General features: G+C 46.4%; 2 protein-coding genes across 3 annotated transcripts in view; both read left to right on the top strand.

Moving 5' to 3' along the window:
- The window catches only part of LOC139365208 (periplakin-like), a 50,818-nt gene extending 36,870 nt beyond the window's left edge, over window positions 1-13,948 (top strand). For both annotated transcript variants that reach the window (XM_071102682.1, XM_071102683.1), the window contains 9 exons: window positions 1,995-2,152; window positions 2,402-2,580; window positions 2,963-3,101; window positions 3,361-3,554; window positions 7,137-7,287; window positions 8,425-8,508; window positions 9,562-9,678; window positions 10,437-10,529; window positions 10,681-13,948. In XM_071102682.1, the coding sequence (XP_070958783.1) occupies window positions 1,995-2,152; window positions 2,402-2,580; window positions 2,963-3,101; window positions 3,361-3,554; window positions 7,137-7,287; window positions 8,425-8,508; window positions 9,562-9,678; window positions 10,437-10,529; window positions 10,681-13,347 (3,782 nt within the window). In that variant the 3' untranslated portion in view covers window positions 13,348-13,948. The remainder of the gene's footprint in view (window positions 1-1,994; window positions 2,153-2,401; window positions 2,581-2,962; window positions 3,102-3,360; window positions 3,555-7,136; window positions 7,288-8,424; window positions 8,509-9,561; window positions 9,679-10,436; window positions 10,530-10,680) is intronic.
- On the top strand, window positions 13,798-18,273 carry LOC139423622 (periplakin-like). The gene is made up of 2 exons (XM_071175205.1): window positions 13,798-13,803; window positions 16,388-18,273. The coding sequence occupies exons 1-2, from the start codon at window positions 13,798-13,800 to the stop codon at window positions 17,675-17,677; spliced, it is 1,296 nt and encodes a 431-aa protein (XP_071031306.1). The 3' UTR covers window positions 17,678-18,273.
- Window positions 18,274-18,782: the final 509 nt, after the last annotated feature.

The raw sequence follows: 18,782 nt of genomic DNA, 5'->3' as shown, positions 1-18,782 counted from the left end.
TAACGCTTTTTGATTTTTGAGTGTAATTCCCCTTTAATTGCGCATCGAGCCAGAGAGAGATGTGTCGCTGTAGTGATGTTTCTGTCAGGACGACTGCAGCTCGCGTCATGGCAGAGTTTGTAAAACAATGACCATCCAATTGATGTAAATAATCATGACTGTTCTGTCAGGTAAGCCTACTTCACAGTTAACATTTAATTGACCAGGTTATTGGGGAAAGTCTTTCTGTCTCTGCCGCTCTGACATTTCAGAACCAGGGTCTGTAGTAAACGCCTCTTGCACTGAGATTCAGTGCCTTAGATTGCTGCGCCACTCAGGAGCCCAACTACATGGTGAGCTACTCATAGGTGGGCTGTGAGCTGCTGGTAGATGTCCATCCACCTATTGGAGAGCCCTGATCTATAACCACTGTGATTATTATCTCACCCTGTTCAGACGGTCATAGATGACCAACATCTTGAAGAACCATCTGGCCTTAATGGCCGTATACTCCTTATAATCACCACCCGGCACAACCAGAAAGAGGACTGGTCAACCCCTCAGAGCCTGGTTCCTCTCTACCCGGCACAACCAGAAAGAGGACTGGTCCACCCCTCAGAGCCTGGTTCCTCTCTACCCAGCACAACCAGAAAGAGGACTGGTTAACCCCTCAGAGCCTGGTTCCTCTCTACCCGGCACAACCAGAAAGAGGACTGGTCCACCCCTCAGAGCCTGGTTCCTCTCTACCCAGCACAACCAGAAAGAGGACTGGTCCACCCCTCAGAGCCTGGTTCCTCTCTACCCAGCACAACCGGAAAGAGGACTGGTCCACCCCTCAGAGCCTGGTTCCTCTCTACCCATCACAACCAGAAAGAGGACTGGTCCACCCCTCAGAGCCTGGTTCCTCTCTACCCGGCACAACCAGAAAGAGGACTGGTCAACCCCTCTGAGCCTGGTTCCTCTCTACCCAGCACAACCAGAAAGAGGACTGGTCAACCCCTCAGAGCCTGGTTCCTCTCTACCCAGCACAACCAGAAAGAGGACTGGTCCACCCCTCAGAGCCTGGTTCCTCTCTACCCAGCACAACCAGAAAGAGGACTGGTCAACCCCTCAGAGCCTGGTTCCTCTCTACCCGGCACAACCAGAAAGAGGACTGGTCCACCCCTCAGAGCCTGGTTCCTCTCTACCCGGCACAACCAGAAAGAGGACTGGTCCACCCCTCAGAGCCTGGTTCCTCTCTACCCGGCACAACCAGGAAGAGGACTGGTCCACCCCTCAGAGCCTGGTTCCTCTCTACCCGGCACAACCAGAAAGAGGACTGGTCAATCCCTCAGAGCCTGGTTCCTCTCTACCCAGCACAACCAGAAAGAGGACTGGTCCACCCCTCAGAGCCTGGTTCCTCTCCAGGTTTCTTCCTAGGTTCCTACCCTTTCTAGGACGTTGTTCCTAGCCAGCGTGCTTCTACAGCTACAGAGTTTCTGTATAAGGACTTTGTGACACCTGCTGGTGTAAAAAGCACTTCATAAATAAATGGGATTGGTTGGTTTCCATGTCATGTGACTACTGCAGTTAATCACTAGAGATGCAGCTTGTAATGATTTGTAGGCCAGTGTGATTGGTTGGTTTCCATGTCATGTGACTACTGCAGTTAATCACTAGAGATGCAGCTTGTAATGATTTGTAAGGCCAGTGTGATTGTCTGATTTGTGAATGTGATGTTATGTTATGAGTGTCTGATTCTATATTGTGTGTGTAGTCGTATCTGATTATGTGTATGTTATTTTGGTGTGTGTGATTTGATTGTGTATGGATGTTGTGATTGTTGAGTCTGTGTGTTATTTTGGTGTGTGATTGATTGATTGATTGTCTATGGATGTTGTGATTGAGTCTGTGTGTGTGTTATTTTGGTGTGTGTATGATTTGATTGTGTATTGATGTTGTGATTATTGAGTCTGGTTGTATAAGATTTGTTGTGTGTGTTATTTTGGTGATTGATTGACTGATGAATATTATAGACAAGGAGGAGCAGCAGTGTCGCCAGCTGATGGCCGGTCTGGACAAGGTGACCAGTGATCTGGACAAACAGGAGAAGGCCATCTACTCTCGAGTACGCCCCCCTCTGGAGCAGACCAGGCCGCTGCAGGACAGCGCTGACCGTCTGCAGGACGTCAAGGTAGTTCCTCGTTTTTCTCCTTTCTCTGCACAGAGGGTGTAGAGCGGTAGAGATGCTTTTCCTCCTCCTACTCTTCTCCTGTCCTCCTATTTAGACTAGAATCCTTTCGATACAGTTTTCAAACCCATTTAATCCTACCAAAGAAAGTCTTGAGAGAGTTGTTTTATGCTTATCGAGGAAGTACTATTAGTTAGTTCCTTGAAGTGTACACTTTTTAAAAAAAATGCTTATCCCATATTCTTCCACCAGGACATTGCGGCCGTGGTTCGTAAGATCGAGCCGGAGAAGTCGTCCAAGGTGAGGGAGGCTGAGAAGTTCCTGACCTCTAACCCTAAATGTGCCAGCGCCCCTCAGCTGAACGGCAAGGTGAACGAGGCCAACAACAAATACGACAAGATCAACCTGCTGCTCAAGTGCTCCGAGGACAAGTGAGTAGCTTTTTGTACTTGTTAGTAGAGATGGTAGTAGTTAGACAAAACTCAGGACCAGGGTGGCAGGGTAGCCTAGTGGTTAGAGTGTTGGACTAGTAACCGAAAGGTTGCAAGTTCAAACCCCCGAGCTGACAAGGTACAAATCTGTTGTTCTGCCCCTGAACAGGCAGGCTACGACAACCCACTGTTCCTAGGCCGTCATTGAAAATAAGAATTTGTTCTTAACTGACTTGCCTAGTTAAATAAAGGTTAAAAATAAATAAAAAATGAGTTGTCCTGTTTTACTAGGATGACTAACCTGTATGACACTATTTAAACACATTTTAAATGTCATTTTAATCTAATGTAATTTAACCCATATCATGTGTTTTGTTTACAGGCTTCAGAATTCCAACCGCCTGGAGAACTCCCTTCAAAACGGGAAATCTTTATTGTCCAGCTACGAGAACAAGCTGGTCAGGGAGGAAGTCGCCCCAGCAGACATCTCATCTCTGGAGAAGACACAGCGTCAACTGGCTGTAAGATGGCTGCCCTCTGATCGCTCGTTTATTCTCATCAGGATTCATGTTTAGATCCAAATGGATCTTCTCCACAAAGGAAATGTTTTGTATCAGTACAGATACCAAAGACCGAAGCATATTTACTAATGACATACAGTATAAATGTATGATGAGCTGGAAGGTCTGAGCTACACACTCATATCTCAACTTTGTCCCGGTTGGGGCAGAACTTCCCCCCCCAAACACACAATTCAACCTCCACTTCCTCTCCCGACAGGATATTGCATCAGAGCTGAAGACCAAGAGGTCCGCGGTGACGGAGACGGAAGCTAACCTGCGTGCGGCCAAAGGCAGCTGTGACACCATGGCAACCAAGCTGCAGGAGCACTGCCCCGACATCGAGAGGCAGGAGGGCGAGGTCCGGAGACTTAACAAACGCTACGACAACCTCAACAGGCAGATCGACGCCAGGTAAACGGGACTGACAGAACTGAGACTTCAAATGAATGATCAAATCAAATGTTATTGGTTGTTATTGGTTGCTATTGGTTGCTATTGGTTGCTATTGGTTGTTATTGGTCGCGGATGTTATCCTGGGTGTAGGGAAACGTCTGTGTTCGTCGCTCCAACAGTGCAGCGCTCCAACAGTGCAGCGCTCCAACAGTGCAGCGCTCCTACAGTGCAGCGCTCCTACAGTGCAGCGCTCCTACAGTGCAGCGCTCCTACAGTGCAGCGCTCCAACAGTGCAGCGCTCCAACAGTGCAATTGTAACAATACATGTAAATCTACAAAATACAAATGACAGGAATATAGAAATATTAGAACAAGACTGTCAGACTCTGGAATAGAAACATCTGTGTATAGGATGGTGTGTATAGACAGTAGTTATGTAGGATGGTGTTTATAGACAGTATAGACAGTAGTTATATATAGGATGGTGTGTATAGACAGTAGTTATATAGGATGGTGTGTATAGACAGTAGTTATATATAGGATGGTGTGTATAGACAGTAGTTATATATAGGATGGTGTGTATAGACAGTTGTTATATATAGGATGGTGTGTATAGACAGTAGTTATATAGGATGGTGTGTATAGACAGTAGTTATATAGGATGGTGTGTATAGACAGTAGTTAAAAAGGATGGTGTGTATAGACAGTAGTTATATAGGATGGTGTGTATAGACAGTAGTTATTTTAGGATGGTGTGTATAGACAGTAGTTATATTAGGATGGTGTGTATAGACAGTAGTTATATTAGGATGGTGTGTATAGACAGTAGTTATATAGGATGGTGTGTACAGCAGTAGTTATATAGGATGAACCATGACTCTGTACCGTACACAAGGCAGCAGTAGTTATATAGGATGAACCATGACTCTGTACCGTACACAAGGCAGCAGTAGTTATATAGGATGAACCATGACTCTGTACCGTACACAAGGCAGCAGTAGTTATATAGGATGAACCATGACTCTGTACCGTACACAAGGCAGCAGTAGTTATATAGGATGAACCATGACTCTGTACCGTACACAAGGCAGCAGTAGTTATATAGGATGAACCATGACTCTGTACCGTACACAAGGCAGCAGTAGTTATATAGGATGAACCATGACTCTGTACCGTACACAAGGCAGCAGTAGTTATATAGGATGAACCATGACTCTGTACCGTACATAAGGCAGCAGTCTCTGGGGTGCAGTTGAACCCTGTGGCTGCGTTCCGATGTTCCACCCTTCTCCAGAACTCAAAACCATTGGATCGGTACACAAGTACGACTGGAGGGGAGTTCCCATTTCCATCATATTCCTTACACCAGTCCAATCCTTTTACATCCGTAAAGGGAAGTGTACGAGTGCACACTTCAGGGAGAAGGGTAGAGAATTGGAATGTGGTAACCTTTGACATCCCATAAATGATATTTGTGAGGTTAGAGGGCTGATTGAGCGTTGGTCGCCCTCGACGACTGGTAAAAAAAAAAAGAGGGTTGAAGCCAAGATCAAGACTCGTCATAGCCAGACCTGGATTGTGATTTTACTATAATAGACGTCACATGACGGTGTGGTGCGTTCATGTTGTGGTGTGTTACGTTCACGTTGTGGTGTGTTACGTTGTGGTGTGGGTGTGTTAGGTTCACGTTGTGGTGTGGTGTGTTAGGTTCACGTTGTGGTGTGGTGTGTTAGGTTCACGTTGTGGTGTGGTGTGTTAGGTTCACGTTGTGGTGTGTTACGTTGTGGTGTGGGTGTGTTAGGTTCACATTGTGTTGTGGTGTGTTAGGTTCACGTTGTGGTGTGGTGTGTTAGGTTCACGTTGTGGTGTGTTACGTTGTGGTGTGGGTGTGTTAGGTTCACGTTGTGGTGTGTTAGGTTCACGTTGTGTTGTGGTGTGTTAGGTTCACGTTGTGGTGTGGTGTGTTAGGTTCACGTTGTGGTGTGTTACGTTGTGGTGTGGGTGTGTTAGGTTCACGTTGTGTTGTGGTGTGTTAGGTTCACGTTGTGTTGTGGTGTGTTAGGTTCACGTTGTGTTGTGGTGTGTTAGGTTCACGTTGTGGTGTGGGTGTGTTACGTTCACGGTGTGTTATGGTGTGTTAGGTTCACGTTGTGGTGTGTTACGTTGTGGTGTGGGTGTGTTAGGTTCACGTTGTGGTGTGTTAGGTTCACGTTGTGGTGTGTTACGTTGTGGTGTGGGTGTGTTAGGTTCACGTTGTTTTGTGGTGTGTTAGGTTCACGTTGTGGTGTGTTAGGTTCACGTTGTGGTGTGGTGTGTTAGGTTCACGTTGTGGTGTGGTGTGTTAGGTTCACGTTGTGGTGTGGTGTGTTAGGTTCACGTTGTGGTGTGGTGTGTTAGGTTCACGTTGTGGTGTGTTACGTTCATGTTGTGTTGTGGTGTGTTAGGTTCACGTTGTGGTGTGTTACGTTCACGTTGTGGTGTGTTATGTTCACGTTGTGGTGTGGTGTGTTACGTTCACGTTGTGGTGTGTTATGTTCACGTTGTGGTGTGTTACGTTCACGTTGTGGTGTGGTGTGTTACGTTGTGTTGTGGTGTGTTACGTTCACGTTGTGGTGTGTTCACGTTGTGGTGTGTTACGTTCATGTTGTGGTGTGTTCACGTTGTGGTGTGTTGTGTTCACGTTGTGGTGTGTTACGTTCACGTTGTGGTGTGTTACGTTCACGTTGTGGTGTGTTACGTTCACGTTGTGGTGTGTTACGTTCACGTTGTGGTGTGGTGTGTTACGTTCACGTTGTGGTGTGTTACGTTCACGTTGTGGTGTGTTACGTTCATGTTGTGGTGTGTTACGTTCACGTTGTGGTGTGTTACGTTCATGTTGTGGTGTGTTACGTTCATGTTGTGGTGTGTTACATTCATGTTGTGTTGTGGTGTGTTACGTTCATGTTGTGGTGTGGTGTGTTACGTTCACGTTGTGGTGTGTTACGTTCACGTTGTGGTGTGTTACGTTCACGTTGTGGTGTGGTGTGTTACGTTCACGTTGTGGTGTGTTACGTTCACGTTGTGGTGTGTTACGTTCACGTTGTGGTGTGTTACGTTCACGGTGTGGTGTGTTACGTTCACGTTGTAGTGTGGTGTGTTACGTTCACGTTGTGGTGTGTTACGTTCACGGTGTGGTGTGTTACGTTCACGTTGTAGTGTGGTGTGTTACGTTCATGTTGTGGTGTGTTACGTTCACGTTGTGGTGTGTTACGTTCATGTTGTGGTGTGTTACGTTCATGTTGTGGTGTGTTACGTTCATGTTGTGGTGTGGTGTGTTACGTTCACGTTGTGGTGTGTTACGTTCACGTTGTGGTGTGTTACGTTGTGGTGTGGTGTGTTACGTTCACGTTGTGGTGTGTTACGTTCACGTTGTGGTGTGTTACTTTGTGGTGTGTTACGTTGTGGTGTGGTGTGTTACGTTCACGTTGTGGTGTGTTACGTTCACGTTGTGGTGTGTTACGTTCATGTTGTGTTGTGGTGTGATACGTTCATGTTGTGGTGTGATACGTTCATGTTGTGTTGTGGTGTGTTACGTTCACCTTGTGTTGTGGTGTGTTACAGAACTCAGAGCCTGCAGAGGGCTAAGACGTCGTACAGTAACTACCGCAGTGACTACGACAACCTGAACAACTGGCTGTCCCGCGTGCCAAACTATGAGCCAACTGAGAAAGACAACCTCAGTCAGGTGGAAACCAAGCTGGAAAACCAGAAGGTAGGTGGTTGATTTCTGATTGGTTAATGTTAGGATTGGGGGGAGGGAAGCTGATTTCTGATTGGTTAATGTTAGGATTGGGGGAGGGGAAGCTGATATCTGATTGGTTAATGTTAGGATTGGGGGAGGGGAAGCTGATTTCTGATTGGTTAATGTTAGGATTGGGGGAGGGGAAGCTGATTTCTGATTGGTTAATGTTAGGATTGGGGGAGGGGAAGCTGATTTCTGATTGGTTAATGTTAGGATTGGGGGAGGGGAAGCTGATTTCTGATTGGTTAATGTTAGGATTGGGGGAGGGGAAGCTGATTTCTGATTGGTTAATGTTAGGATTGGGGGAGGGGAAGCTGATTTCTGATTGGTTAATGTTAGGATTGGGGGAGGGGAAGCTGATTTCTGATTGGTTAATGTTAGGATTGGGGGAGGGGAAGCTGATTTCTGATTGTCCCACTATTGGTTAATGTTAGGATTGGGGGAAGGGAAGCTGATTTCTGATTGGTTAATGTTAGGATTGGGGGAGGGGAAGCTGATTTCTGATTGGTTAATGTTAGGATTGGGGGAGGGGAAGCTGATTTCTGATTGGTTAATGTTAGGATTGGGGGAGGGGAAGCTGATTTCTGATTGGTTAATGTTAGGATTGGGGGAGAGGAAGCTGATTTCTGATTGGTTAATGTTAGGATTGGGGGAGGGGAAGCTGATTTCTGATTGGTTAATGTTAGGATTGGGGGAGGGGAAGCTGATTTCTGATTGGTTAATGTTAGGATTGGGGGAGGGGAAGCTGATTTTAGTTAATGTTTTGCAACCCTGTCCTGAACTAAAACTAATGTTTCTATACCTCTAGTCTGTCCTCTACCTCTAATGGTCCTGTTATGTTTCTATAGTCAGTCCTCTACCTCTAATGATCCTGTTATGTTTCTATAGTCAGTCCTCTACCTCTAATGGTCCTGTTATGTTTCTATAGTCAGTCCTCTACCTCTAATGATCCTGTTATGTTTCTATAGTCAGTCTTCTACCTCTAATGGTCCTGTTATGTTTCTATAGTCAGTCCTCTACCTTTAATGGTCCTGTTATGTTTCCATACCTCTAGTCAAAGTCCTCTACCTCTAATGGTCTAAAATGTTGATTGCTGTGTTGTCACAGAACCTGCTCTCCGACATTAAAAAGAAGGAGTCTGAGTTGAACAACGTATCGAAGAATGCCCAACTTTACCAGCAAGCCGTCAAGGTAGGGGAATGAACACCGATCGACACATCCATTCTGATTACCGTCAAGGTAGGGGAATGAACACCGATCGACACATCCATTCTGATTACCGTCAAGGTAGGGGAATGAACACCGATCGGCACATCCATTCTGATTACCGTCAAGGTAGGGGAATGAACACCGATCGGCACATCCATTCTGATTACCGTCAAGGTAGGGGAATGAACACCGATCGACACATCCATTCTGATTACCGTCAAGGTAGGGGAATGAACACCGATCGACACATCCATTCTGATTACCGTCAAGGTAGGGGAATGAACACCGATCGGCACATCCATTCTGATTACCGTCACGGTAGGGGAATGAACACCGATCGACACATCCATTCTGATTACCGTCACAGTAGGGGAATGAACACCGATCGACACATCCATTCTGATTACCGTCAAGGTAGGGGAATGAACACCGATCGACACATCCATTCTGATTACCGTCAAGGTAGGGGAATGAACACCGATCGACACATCCATTCTGATTACCGTCAAGGTAGGGGAATGAACACCGATCGACACATCCATTCTGATTACCGTCAAGGTAGGGGAATGAACACCGATCGACACATCCATTCTGATTACCGTCAAGGTAGGGGAATGAACACCGATCGACACATCCATTCTGATTACCGTCAAGGTAGGGGAATGAACACCGATCGACACATCCATTCTGGTTACCGTCAAGGTAGGGGAATGAACACCGATCGACACATCCATTCTGATTACCGCCAAGGTAGGGGAATGAACACCGATCGACACATCCATTCTGATTACCGCCAAGGTAGGGGAATGAACACCGATCGACACATCCATTCTGGTTACCGTCAAGGTAGGGGAATGAACACCGATCGACACATCCATTCTGATTACCGTCAAGGTAGGGGAATGAACACCGATCGACACATCCATTCTGATTACCTACGGCTAGGAGAAATGTATATGATTTGATGTAACACTTTCTCCTCATTTTTCTTCCTCTTCAATGAATAATTGATTTGACTAATTTGTGTTTTTGCAGGACTATGAGAATGATACTGAGAAGTTCAAGTCTCTTCTGGACCTTGAAGACGGGCTGGTCCCGCAGACCTACAAGAGAAGCAGACTGGAGTCCCCTGCACTCAGGGTCAAGGAAGAGGTAAGTAAGACTCCACTGTGGCCCAAATGGAACCCATTTACCTATTTAGTGCACTACTTTTGGACTCTGGTCATAAGGCCCTGGTCAAAAGTAGTGTACTATGTAGGGAATAGGGTGCATGGGCCCTGGTCAAAAGTAGTGTACTATGTAGGGAATAGGGTGCATGGGCCCTGGTCAAAAGTAGTGTACTATGTAGGGAATAGGGTGCATGGGCCCTGGTCAAAAGTAGTGTACTATGTAGGGAATAGGGTGCATGGGCCCTGGTCAAAAGTAGTGCACTATGTAGGGAATAGGGTGCATGGGCCCTGGTCAAAAGTAGTGCACTATATAGGGAATAGGGTACATGGGTCCTGGTCAAAAGTAGTGCACTATATAGGGAATAGGGTGCATGGGCAGTAGTCCACTGATATGGAATATTGTGTAATGTGAGAGTCAGCTCTTGACTGTAACCTCAATGCATATTACACGTTGTAATGTGACACCTTTTGATACATTTTCAGGAAGTCTTTTGTACGACATCTTCTAATGAACATTCTGAAAATCAAATCTAATCAAATGTTATGTCACATGTGCCAAATACAACAGGTGTAGGTAGACCTTACAGTGAAATGCTTACTTACAAGCCCTTAACCAACAATGCAGTTAAGAAAAATAAGTGTGAAGTAAAAAATAAAGATATAATTAAAGAGCAGCAGTATAAAAACAGTAGCAAATGATGCCTCTGGTTCCATACATTTTCATAATTTCCTTGTTGACAGGAATCTGCCATTGAAGCTAAATTCACCGAAGTGAATGCCGTGAACAAGCAAAGGATGGCGAATCTGCAGTTTGCACAAGGCCTTATGAATCAGGTGAGATACTCCTGAATGTTCAACAATCAATGTGGCATATCTTTATATAGATCCAAAAAAATTGAATTTAAATGTCACATCATTCTAAATAAACATGATTGCCATTAACTTCTAAAAACAATAACCTCAGCCTTCTCTCCCTCTCTCTCAGCAATCAGACGTGATCGTCAGCAACAATGTCCAACAAGTCAGATCTGCCGCTCCAGGAGAAGAAGCCTGGAGGATCGAGAGTCAACTGAAAGACGAGATTCAGAGGAGGGAGCAGCTGGAGAAGGATCTAGAGAAAATCCAGACGGACATCTACATGTTGGAGGGCCAGAAGCCGGAGGACACCGTCGTCAAGAAGGAGATCATCAAGAAGGTTCCGGATCCGACTCTGGTCGACGAGGTCCACAATGTCCGTCAGAAACTGTCAGACGAAACCCGGGTCACCCGGGCCATGGACAACGAGCTGGAGGCACTGAGGCTGAAGCTGCGTGGCATCGAAACAGAGATCAAAGAAGGAGCACAGCAGTACACCGTGAAGGAGGTGCTGCGTATCGAGAGGGACCGCGGCCAGGAGGAGGAGGTGAGGAGGCTCAGGGAGGAGCTGGAAGAACTGAGGAGGAGGAAGACCATCAAGGACAACGAGGTGATCCAGATCACCAAGCAGGTGACGCTCCTGGCACAGCAGAAGTCCAAGGAGCAGGAGGTGATCACAGAGGAGGAGGTGATTAAAGTGCAAAACGACCCGCAACTGGAGAACGAGTACCGCATCCTCTTGGACAGGAAGCAGAAGGAGCAGGAGGGCAGGAAGCAACTGGAGGACGAGCTGCGCTTCCTCCAGGACAAGCTCCGCAGGCTGGAGAAGGAGAAGTCCATGGCCGAGGAGAAGATCTCCATCAAGGAGGTGCTGAAGGTGGAGAAGGATATCGCCTTTGAGAGGGAGGTAGAGAATCTCAGGATGCAACATGAGGATGAGAAGGCCAAGCACCGGTCTTCCCAAAGGGAGCGCGCCGACCTCCAGAGGAAGATCTCCAGCCTAGAGGAGGAAAAGTCAAGGGTCATAGTTCAGGAGAAGGTGAGGGAGATCGTCAGGCCTGACCCCAAGGCTGAGGCTGAAGTGGCCAACCTACGCATGGAACTGGTGGAACACCAGAGGAGGTACAGAGACGCCGACCAGCAGCTGAAGTCCCACCAGGACGAGCTGAAAATGCTGAGAAACAGAGGTCCGCAGATCGAGATCAAGGAGATCATCAAGGAAGTCATCAAGTACAAGACGGACCCGCAGACCGAGAGGGAGCTGGAGAAACTCCGCAACGAGATTGTGGATAAGACGCACCAGACGGAGAAGTCAGAGATGGAGATCAGGCAGCTGAGGGACGAGATTCAGCGGTGGAAGGACACCAAGCCACAGGTGCAAATTAAAGAGGTGGTTAACGAGGTGCTGGAGTACAAAGAAAACCCCAAGACCAAGGAGGAGATTGAGATCCTGAAGAGGAAGCTGGCGGACGAGCAGAAGAAACGTCTGGACCTGGAGAGAGAGCGATCAGCTAATGAGGAGAAGATCCGGCTAAGGAAGATCGACCTGTCCCAGGTCAGGGAGAAGGTTGTCCAGCAGGAGGTGGTTAAGATGGAGGAGGACCCATTACTGAGGTCAGAGTGCAGCACCTTCACACAGAACATTAACAATGAACAGAGGCAGAGGGAGACCCTGAAAGAGGAGCTCTTCCAACTTCAGAAGCAGAAGGCCAACCTGGACGCACAGCTGGAGGAGCTGGAGCGAGAACGCCGAGCTCGGCGCGATGCAGAGCTGGAGATCCAGAGGCTGAGGGTCAGGCTGAACGAGATGGAGCTCAGGGACAAGGAGAACAGGGAGAGGGTCACAGTGAAACAGATGGTGGTTCTCCAGCAGGACCCCCAGCAAGAGAAAGAGCACTCCATCCTCAAGCTGCAGGTGGAGGAGGAGAGACACAAGCGCACCCTGCTGGAGAAGGAGCTGAACGTCCTGCTCCAGCAGCAGGTCACCCTGGAGAGGATGGTGGTGAAGGAGAAGGTGGTGCGCACCGAGACCATCCAGGTAGAGAAAGACCCGGAGGCTGAGCTGGAGATCGAGAAGATGACGAGGACGCTGGAACAGGAGAAGAGGAGGAGGCTCGAGCTGGACCAGGAGCTGGGCAGCCTCAAGTCCCGCCTGTCCGACATGGAGTTCACCAACACCAAGTCGTCCAAGGAGCTGGACTACATCCGCGACGAGAGCAGTCGCCTCCAGCAGGAGAACCAGAGGCTACAGAATGACATCCGCAGGCTGCAGTCCGAGATCCAGATCACCTCCACGGAGACCCGGAGCATCTCCAACTCGGCCCCCATGGAGAGCGGGAAGAACCTAGAGCTGAGGCTGGGCTCACTGCAGAGGGAGCTGGCCGAACTGAGGGCCATCACCAGCCAGAAGGATGATGAGATCGAGAAGCTACAGAAGAGCCTGTCGGCCATCCAGATCAAGAGGGAGCAGAGGGAGAGCCACCTGAGGAGATCCATCGTGGTCATCGACCCCGACTCGGGTAAGGAGATGAGGCCAGAGGAGGCCTACAAACTGGGGCTGATCGACTGGAAGATGTTTGTGAACCTCCAGAGCCAGGAGTGCGACTGGGAGGAGATCAGTGTCAAGGGCCCCAAGGGGGAGTCCTCGGTTCTCCACGACAGGAAGTCTGGGAAGAAGTTCTCCATTGAAGACGCCCTGAGGGCTGGGAACATCACCAACCGCCAGCTGCAGCAGTACCATGACAAGGAGATCACCATCCAGGAGTTCGGAGTCATGGTGTCGGGGAAGACCAAGTGAAAAAGAAACATCTGAACAAAACTACTTTATTTTTTAACCGTCTATGTTTCTGACGACCATGAGTTTGAAATGGGTTTCTTGATTTTGGATTTCACTAGATTTGAATCTTCCAAAATGTTTTAATTCTGACGTACTTGATCTAACATTAAACAATATGTTAGTTTTATGTATACTTCCCTTCTCTCTCTCTCTACATTGCACTGTTATATTTATTTTCAAACACATAATACACTATAAATACACAAACTGGTGTTCTGGTTTTAAGTGAGGGTTGGTATGGCTGTGTTTATAGCCAGTCAAATGTTGTACAAGGGTTTTCTGTCTGTCCCTGGAATAAGCTTGTTAAACTACTTACACTGGGTACAGGGCTAGAGGTAGTACTTTAAATATATGTTTGTTTTGAACGTGGGGTTGAATTTACATACACAAGGATATGAACGGATATTGGTAATGTCGGTCTGTGGTGTGCTACTGTCAAACGGTCTCTCAGTTGTCCTGTTTAATGTCGGTCTGTGGTGTGCTACTGTCAAACGGTCTCTCAGTTGTCCTGTTTTTACACGTCTTACATAAGAAATAAAACAGTCAAACGATAAAGGGTAAACTTGTTGTGTGTTTCTTTAGAACATAGGCCAGTTCTAAACACTAGATTTACAAAGATATATTGCTTATAGATAAGCAAGATAAATAATCCTTAGGCATTTGTTTCCGTACATGAAGCTCGTATTTATCGGAAGAAATATTACTGTACAGCTTCTCTTGAAAACCACCGTATTCCTGCTAATCTCAAGGACAGATCTGGTCATCGTACCAATCAATTACAAACAAATTGCTGAAGATAAGAGGATATATTTGTAATGGTGAAAGAACAGTCCTCCCGCCAACAAAACCATCTTTAAACTTTATCACAGTAGGCTACAGTAGACTACAATAACATTAGGATACAGTAGGTATACAGTATAACATTAGGATACAGTAGGCTGCAATAACATTAGGATACAGTAGGCTGCAATAACATTAGGATACAGTAGGCTGCAATAACATTAGGATACAGTAGGCTACAATAACATTAGGATACAGTCGGCTACAATAACATTAGGCTACATGAAGGTCATCGTTACCCATATAAAAACATACTATATCATACTATGGTCTAAATACTGCAGTGTTACTATATTTATATACTATAGTATTCACTGTCGTGTTTTTGCGGGCATTACTGTAGTATACTGTAGTATTCACTGTCGTGTTTTTGCGGGCATTACTGTAGTCTTAACTCATGTGTTTTTGCAGACATGACTAGTATTTACTGTAGTGTTTTTGCAGACATGATTAGTATTTACTGTAGTGTTTTTGCAGACAACACTATAGTATATTGAAGTAACACCTGCCGACTAGGGCTGAAATGGTACAACTACCAGACTACACCAGTTACTGAGGAGAACACCTCAACCAGAACACAAGACTCTACACCAGTTACTGTTTAATGAGGAGAACACCTCAACTAGAACACAAGACTCTACACCAGTTACTGTTTAATGAGGATAACACCTCAACTAGAACACAAGACTCTATACCAGTTACTGTTTAATGAGGAGAACACCTCAACTAGAACACAAGACTCTACACCAGTTACTGTTTAATGAGGAGAACACCTCAACTAGAACACAATATACACCAGTTACTGTTTAATGAGGAGAACACCTCAACCAGAACACAAGACTCTACACCAGTTACTGTTTAATGAGGAGAACACCTCAACCAGAACACAAGACTCTACACCAGTTACTGTTTAATGAGGAGAACACCTCAACTAGAACACAAGACTCTACACCAGTTACTGTTTAATGAGGAGAACACCTCAACTAGAACACAAGACTCTACACCAGTTACTGTTTAATGAGGAGAACACCTCAACTAGAACATAAGACACAGGTTGGTGACAGGCCACCTATTGAGTTGGGTCAACAGTTCTGAGCAATGCAACGGCCCAGACAACACCAGAAATATAAAAAGAATGTATTACAACTGTCACTTCTAAACGTTCGACCGGTTCTAGTCCCATTTAAGGGAAACGGTACAGAATCAGATGTGAAAAACAAACCAAGTTGATTAAAGCTTCGAGGTGTTGCTTGTTTGACACAGATAATGGTTATTAACAAGAGGACTCTAAAATCACCTCTTAGATCTGTTACTTCCACTAGATCGCTTCCTGAAGACCCAAAGAGGACTCTAAAATCACCTCTTAGATCTGTTACTTCCACTAGATCGCTTTCTGAAGACCCAAAGAGGACTCTAAAATCACCTCTTAGATCTGTTACTTCCACTAGATCGCTTTCTGAAGACCCAAAGAGGACTCTAAAATCACCTCTTAGATCTGTTACTTCCATTAGATCGCTTTCTGAAATACAACAGCGCTTCACAGAGATTCTGCTGACCCAAGTTCACAAGAAGACCAAAAAACTGTGACAGACAATACTGTACTTCTGATGGTAGGAAGGAAAGAACAGTGAACCCCTGCAGTTACATGCACACTAGTTATTTTAGAAATACACAATCATTTTACTTTAAAAGGGGGCACTGACAATAAACTGCCTGGATCTCAAACCAGCAAAAGCCTCTCCAAACAAACCAACTGAAAACAAACATGACATTATCACAGTGGCTTTACATAATGACCATCTTGAATATTGTCACACATGAATAGACTCACTAATGATCAAACTCAACACACACCATTCAGAACAACCGACCGGGACCCACTAATGATCAAACTCAACACACACCATTCAGAACAACCGACCGGGACCCACTAATGATCAAACTCAACACACACCATTCAGAACAACCGACCGGGACCCACTAATGATCCACCTCAACACACACCATTCAGAACAACCGACCCAGACCCACTAATGATCAAACTCAACACACACCATTCAGAACAACGGACCCAGACCCACTAATGATCAAACTCAACACACACCATTCAGAACAACGGACCCAGACCCACTAATGATCAAACTCAACACACACCATTCAGAACAACAACAAGAAGAAGATCCGGCTAAGGAAGATCGACCTGTCCCAGGTCAGGGAGAAGGTTGTCCAGCAGGAGGTGGTTAAGATGGAGGAGGACCCATTACTGAGGTCAGAGTGCAGCACCTTCACACAGAACATTAACAATGAACAGAGGCAGAGGGAGACCCTGAAAGAGGAGCTCTTCCAACTTCAGAAGCAGAAGGCCAACCTGGACGCACAGCTGGAGGAGCTGGAGCGAGAACGCCGAGCTCGGCGCGATGCAGAGCTGGAGATCCAGAGGCTGAGGGTCAGGCTGAACGAGATGGAGCTCAGGGACAAGGAGAACAGGGAGAGGGTCACAGTGAAACAGATGGTGGTTCTCCAGCAGGACCCCCAGCAAGAGAAAGAGCACTCCATCCTCAAGCTGCAGGTGGAGGAGGAGAGACACAAGCGCACCCTGCTGGAGAAGGAGCTGAACGTCCTGCTCCAGCAGCAGGTCACCCTGGAGAGGATGGTGGTGAAGGAGAAGGTGGTGCGCACCGAGACCATCCAGGTAGAGAAAGACCCGGAGGCTGAGCTGGAGATCGAGAAGATGACGAGGACGCTGGAACAGGAGAAGAGGAGGAGGCTCGAGCTGGACCAGGAGCTGGGCAGCCTCAAGTCCCGCCTGTCCGACATGGAGTTCACCAACACCAAGTCGTCCAAGGAGCTGGACTACATCCGCGACGAGAGCAGTCGCCTCCAGCAGGAGAACCAGAGGCTACAGAATGACATCCGCAGGCTGCAGTCCGAGATCCAGATCACCTCCACGGAGACCCGGAGCATCTCCAACTCGGCCCCCATGGAGAGCGGGAAGAACCTAGAGCTGAGGCTGGGCTCACTGCAGAGGGAGCTGGCCGAACTGAGGGCCATCACCAGCCAGAAGGATGATGAGATTGAGAAGCTACAGAAGAGCCTGTCGGCCATCCAGATCAAGAGGGAGCAGAGGGAGAGCCACCTGAGGAGATCCATCGTGGTCATCAACCCCGACTCGGGTAAGGAGATGAGGCCAGAGGAGGCCTACAAACTGGGGCTGATCGACTGGAAGATGTTTGTGAACCTCCAGAGCCAGGAGTGCGACTGGGAGGAGATCAGTGTCAAGGGCCCCAAGGGGGAGTCCTCGGTTCTCCACGACAGGAAGTCTGGGAAGAAGTTCTCCATTGAAGACGCCCTGAGGGCTGGGAACATCACCAACCGCCAGCTGCAGCAGTACCATGACAAGGAGATCACCATCCAGGAGTTCGGAGTCATGGTGTCGGGGAAGACCAAGTGAAAAAGAAACATCTGAACAAAACTACTTTATTTTTTAACCGTCTATGTTTCTGACGACCATGAGTTTGAAATGGGTTTCTTGATTTTGGATTTCACTAGATTTGAATCTTCCAAAATGTTTTAATTCTGACGTACTTGATCTAACATTAAACAATATGTTAGTTTTATGTATACTTCCCTTCTCTCGCTCTCTCTACATTGCACTGTTATATTTATTTTCAAACACATAATACACTATAAATACACAAACTGGTGTTCTGGTTTTAAGTGAGGGTTGGTATGGCTGTGTTTATAGCCAGTCAAATGTTGTACAAGGGTTTTCTGTCTGTCCCTGGAATAAGCTTGTTAAACTACTTACACTGGGTACAGGGCTAGAGGTAGTACTTTAAATATATGTTTGTTTTGAACGTGGGGTTGAATTTACATACACAAGGATATGAACGGATATTGGTAATGTCGGTCTGTGGTGTGCTACTGTCAAACGGTCTCTCAGTTGTCCTGTTTAATGTCGGTCTGTGGTGTGCTACTGTCAAACGGTCTCTCAGTTGTCCTGTTTTTACACGTCTTACATAAGAAATTAAACAGTCAAACGATAAAGGGTAAACTTGTTGTGTGTTTCTTTAGAACATAGGCCAGTTCTAAACACTATAGATTTACAAAGATATATTGCTTATAGATAAGCAAGACAAGTCATCCTTAGGCATTTGTTTCCGTACATGAAGCTCGTATTTATTGGAAGAAATATTACTGTACAGCTTCTCTTGAAAACCACCGTATTCCTGCTAATCTCAAGGACAGATCTGGTCATCGTACCAATCAATTACAAACAAATTGCTGAAGATAATAGGATATATTTGTAATGGTGAAAGAACAGTCCTCCCGCCAACAAAACCATCTTTAAACTTTATCACAGTAGGCTACAGTAGACTACAATAACATTAGGATACAGTAGGCTACAATAACATTAGGATACAGTAGGCTACAATAACATTAGGATACAGTAGGCTACAATAACATTAGGATACAGTAGGCTACAATAACATTAGGATACAGTAGGCTGCAATAACATTAGGATACAGTAGGCTGCAATAACATTAGGATACAGT

This window comes from Oncorhynchus clarkii, chromosome 13, assembly GCF_045791955.1.
Source record: "Oncorhynchus clarkii lewisi isolate Uvic-CL-2024 chromosome 13, UVic_Ocla_1.0, whole genome shotgun sequence".
NCBI classification, from domain to species: domain Eukaryota; kingdom Metazoa; phylum Chordata; class Actinopteri; order Salmoniformes; family Salmonidae; genus Oncorhynchus; species Oncorhynchus clarkii.
The sequence above is the reverse complement of the archived record's forward strand: the minus strand, read 5'-3'. Positions and strand labels throughout refer to the sequence as shown.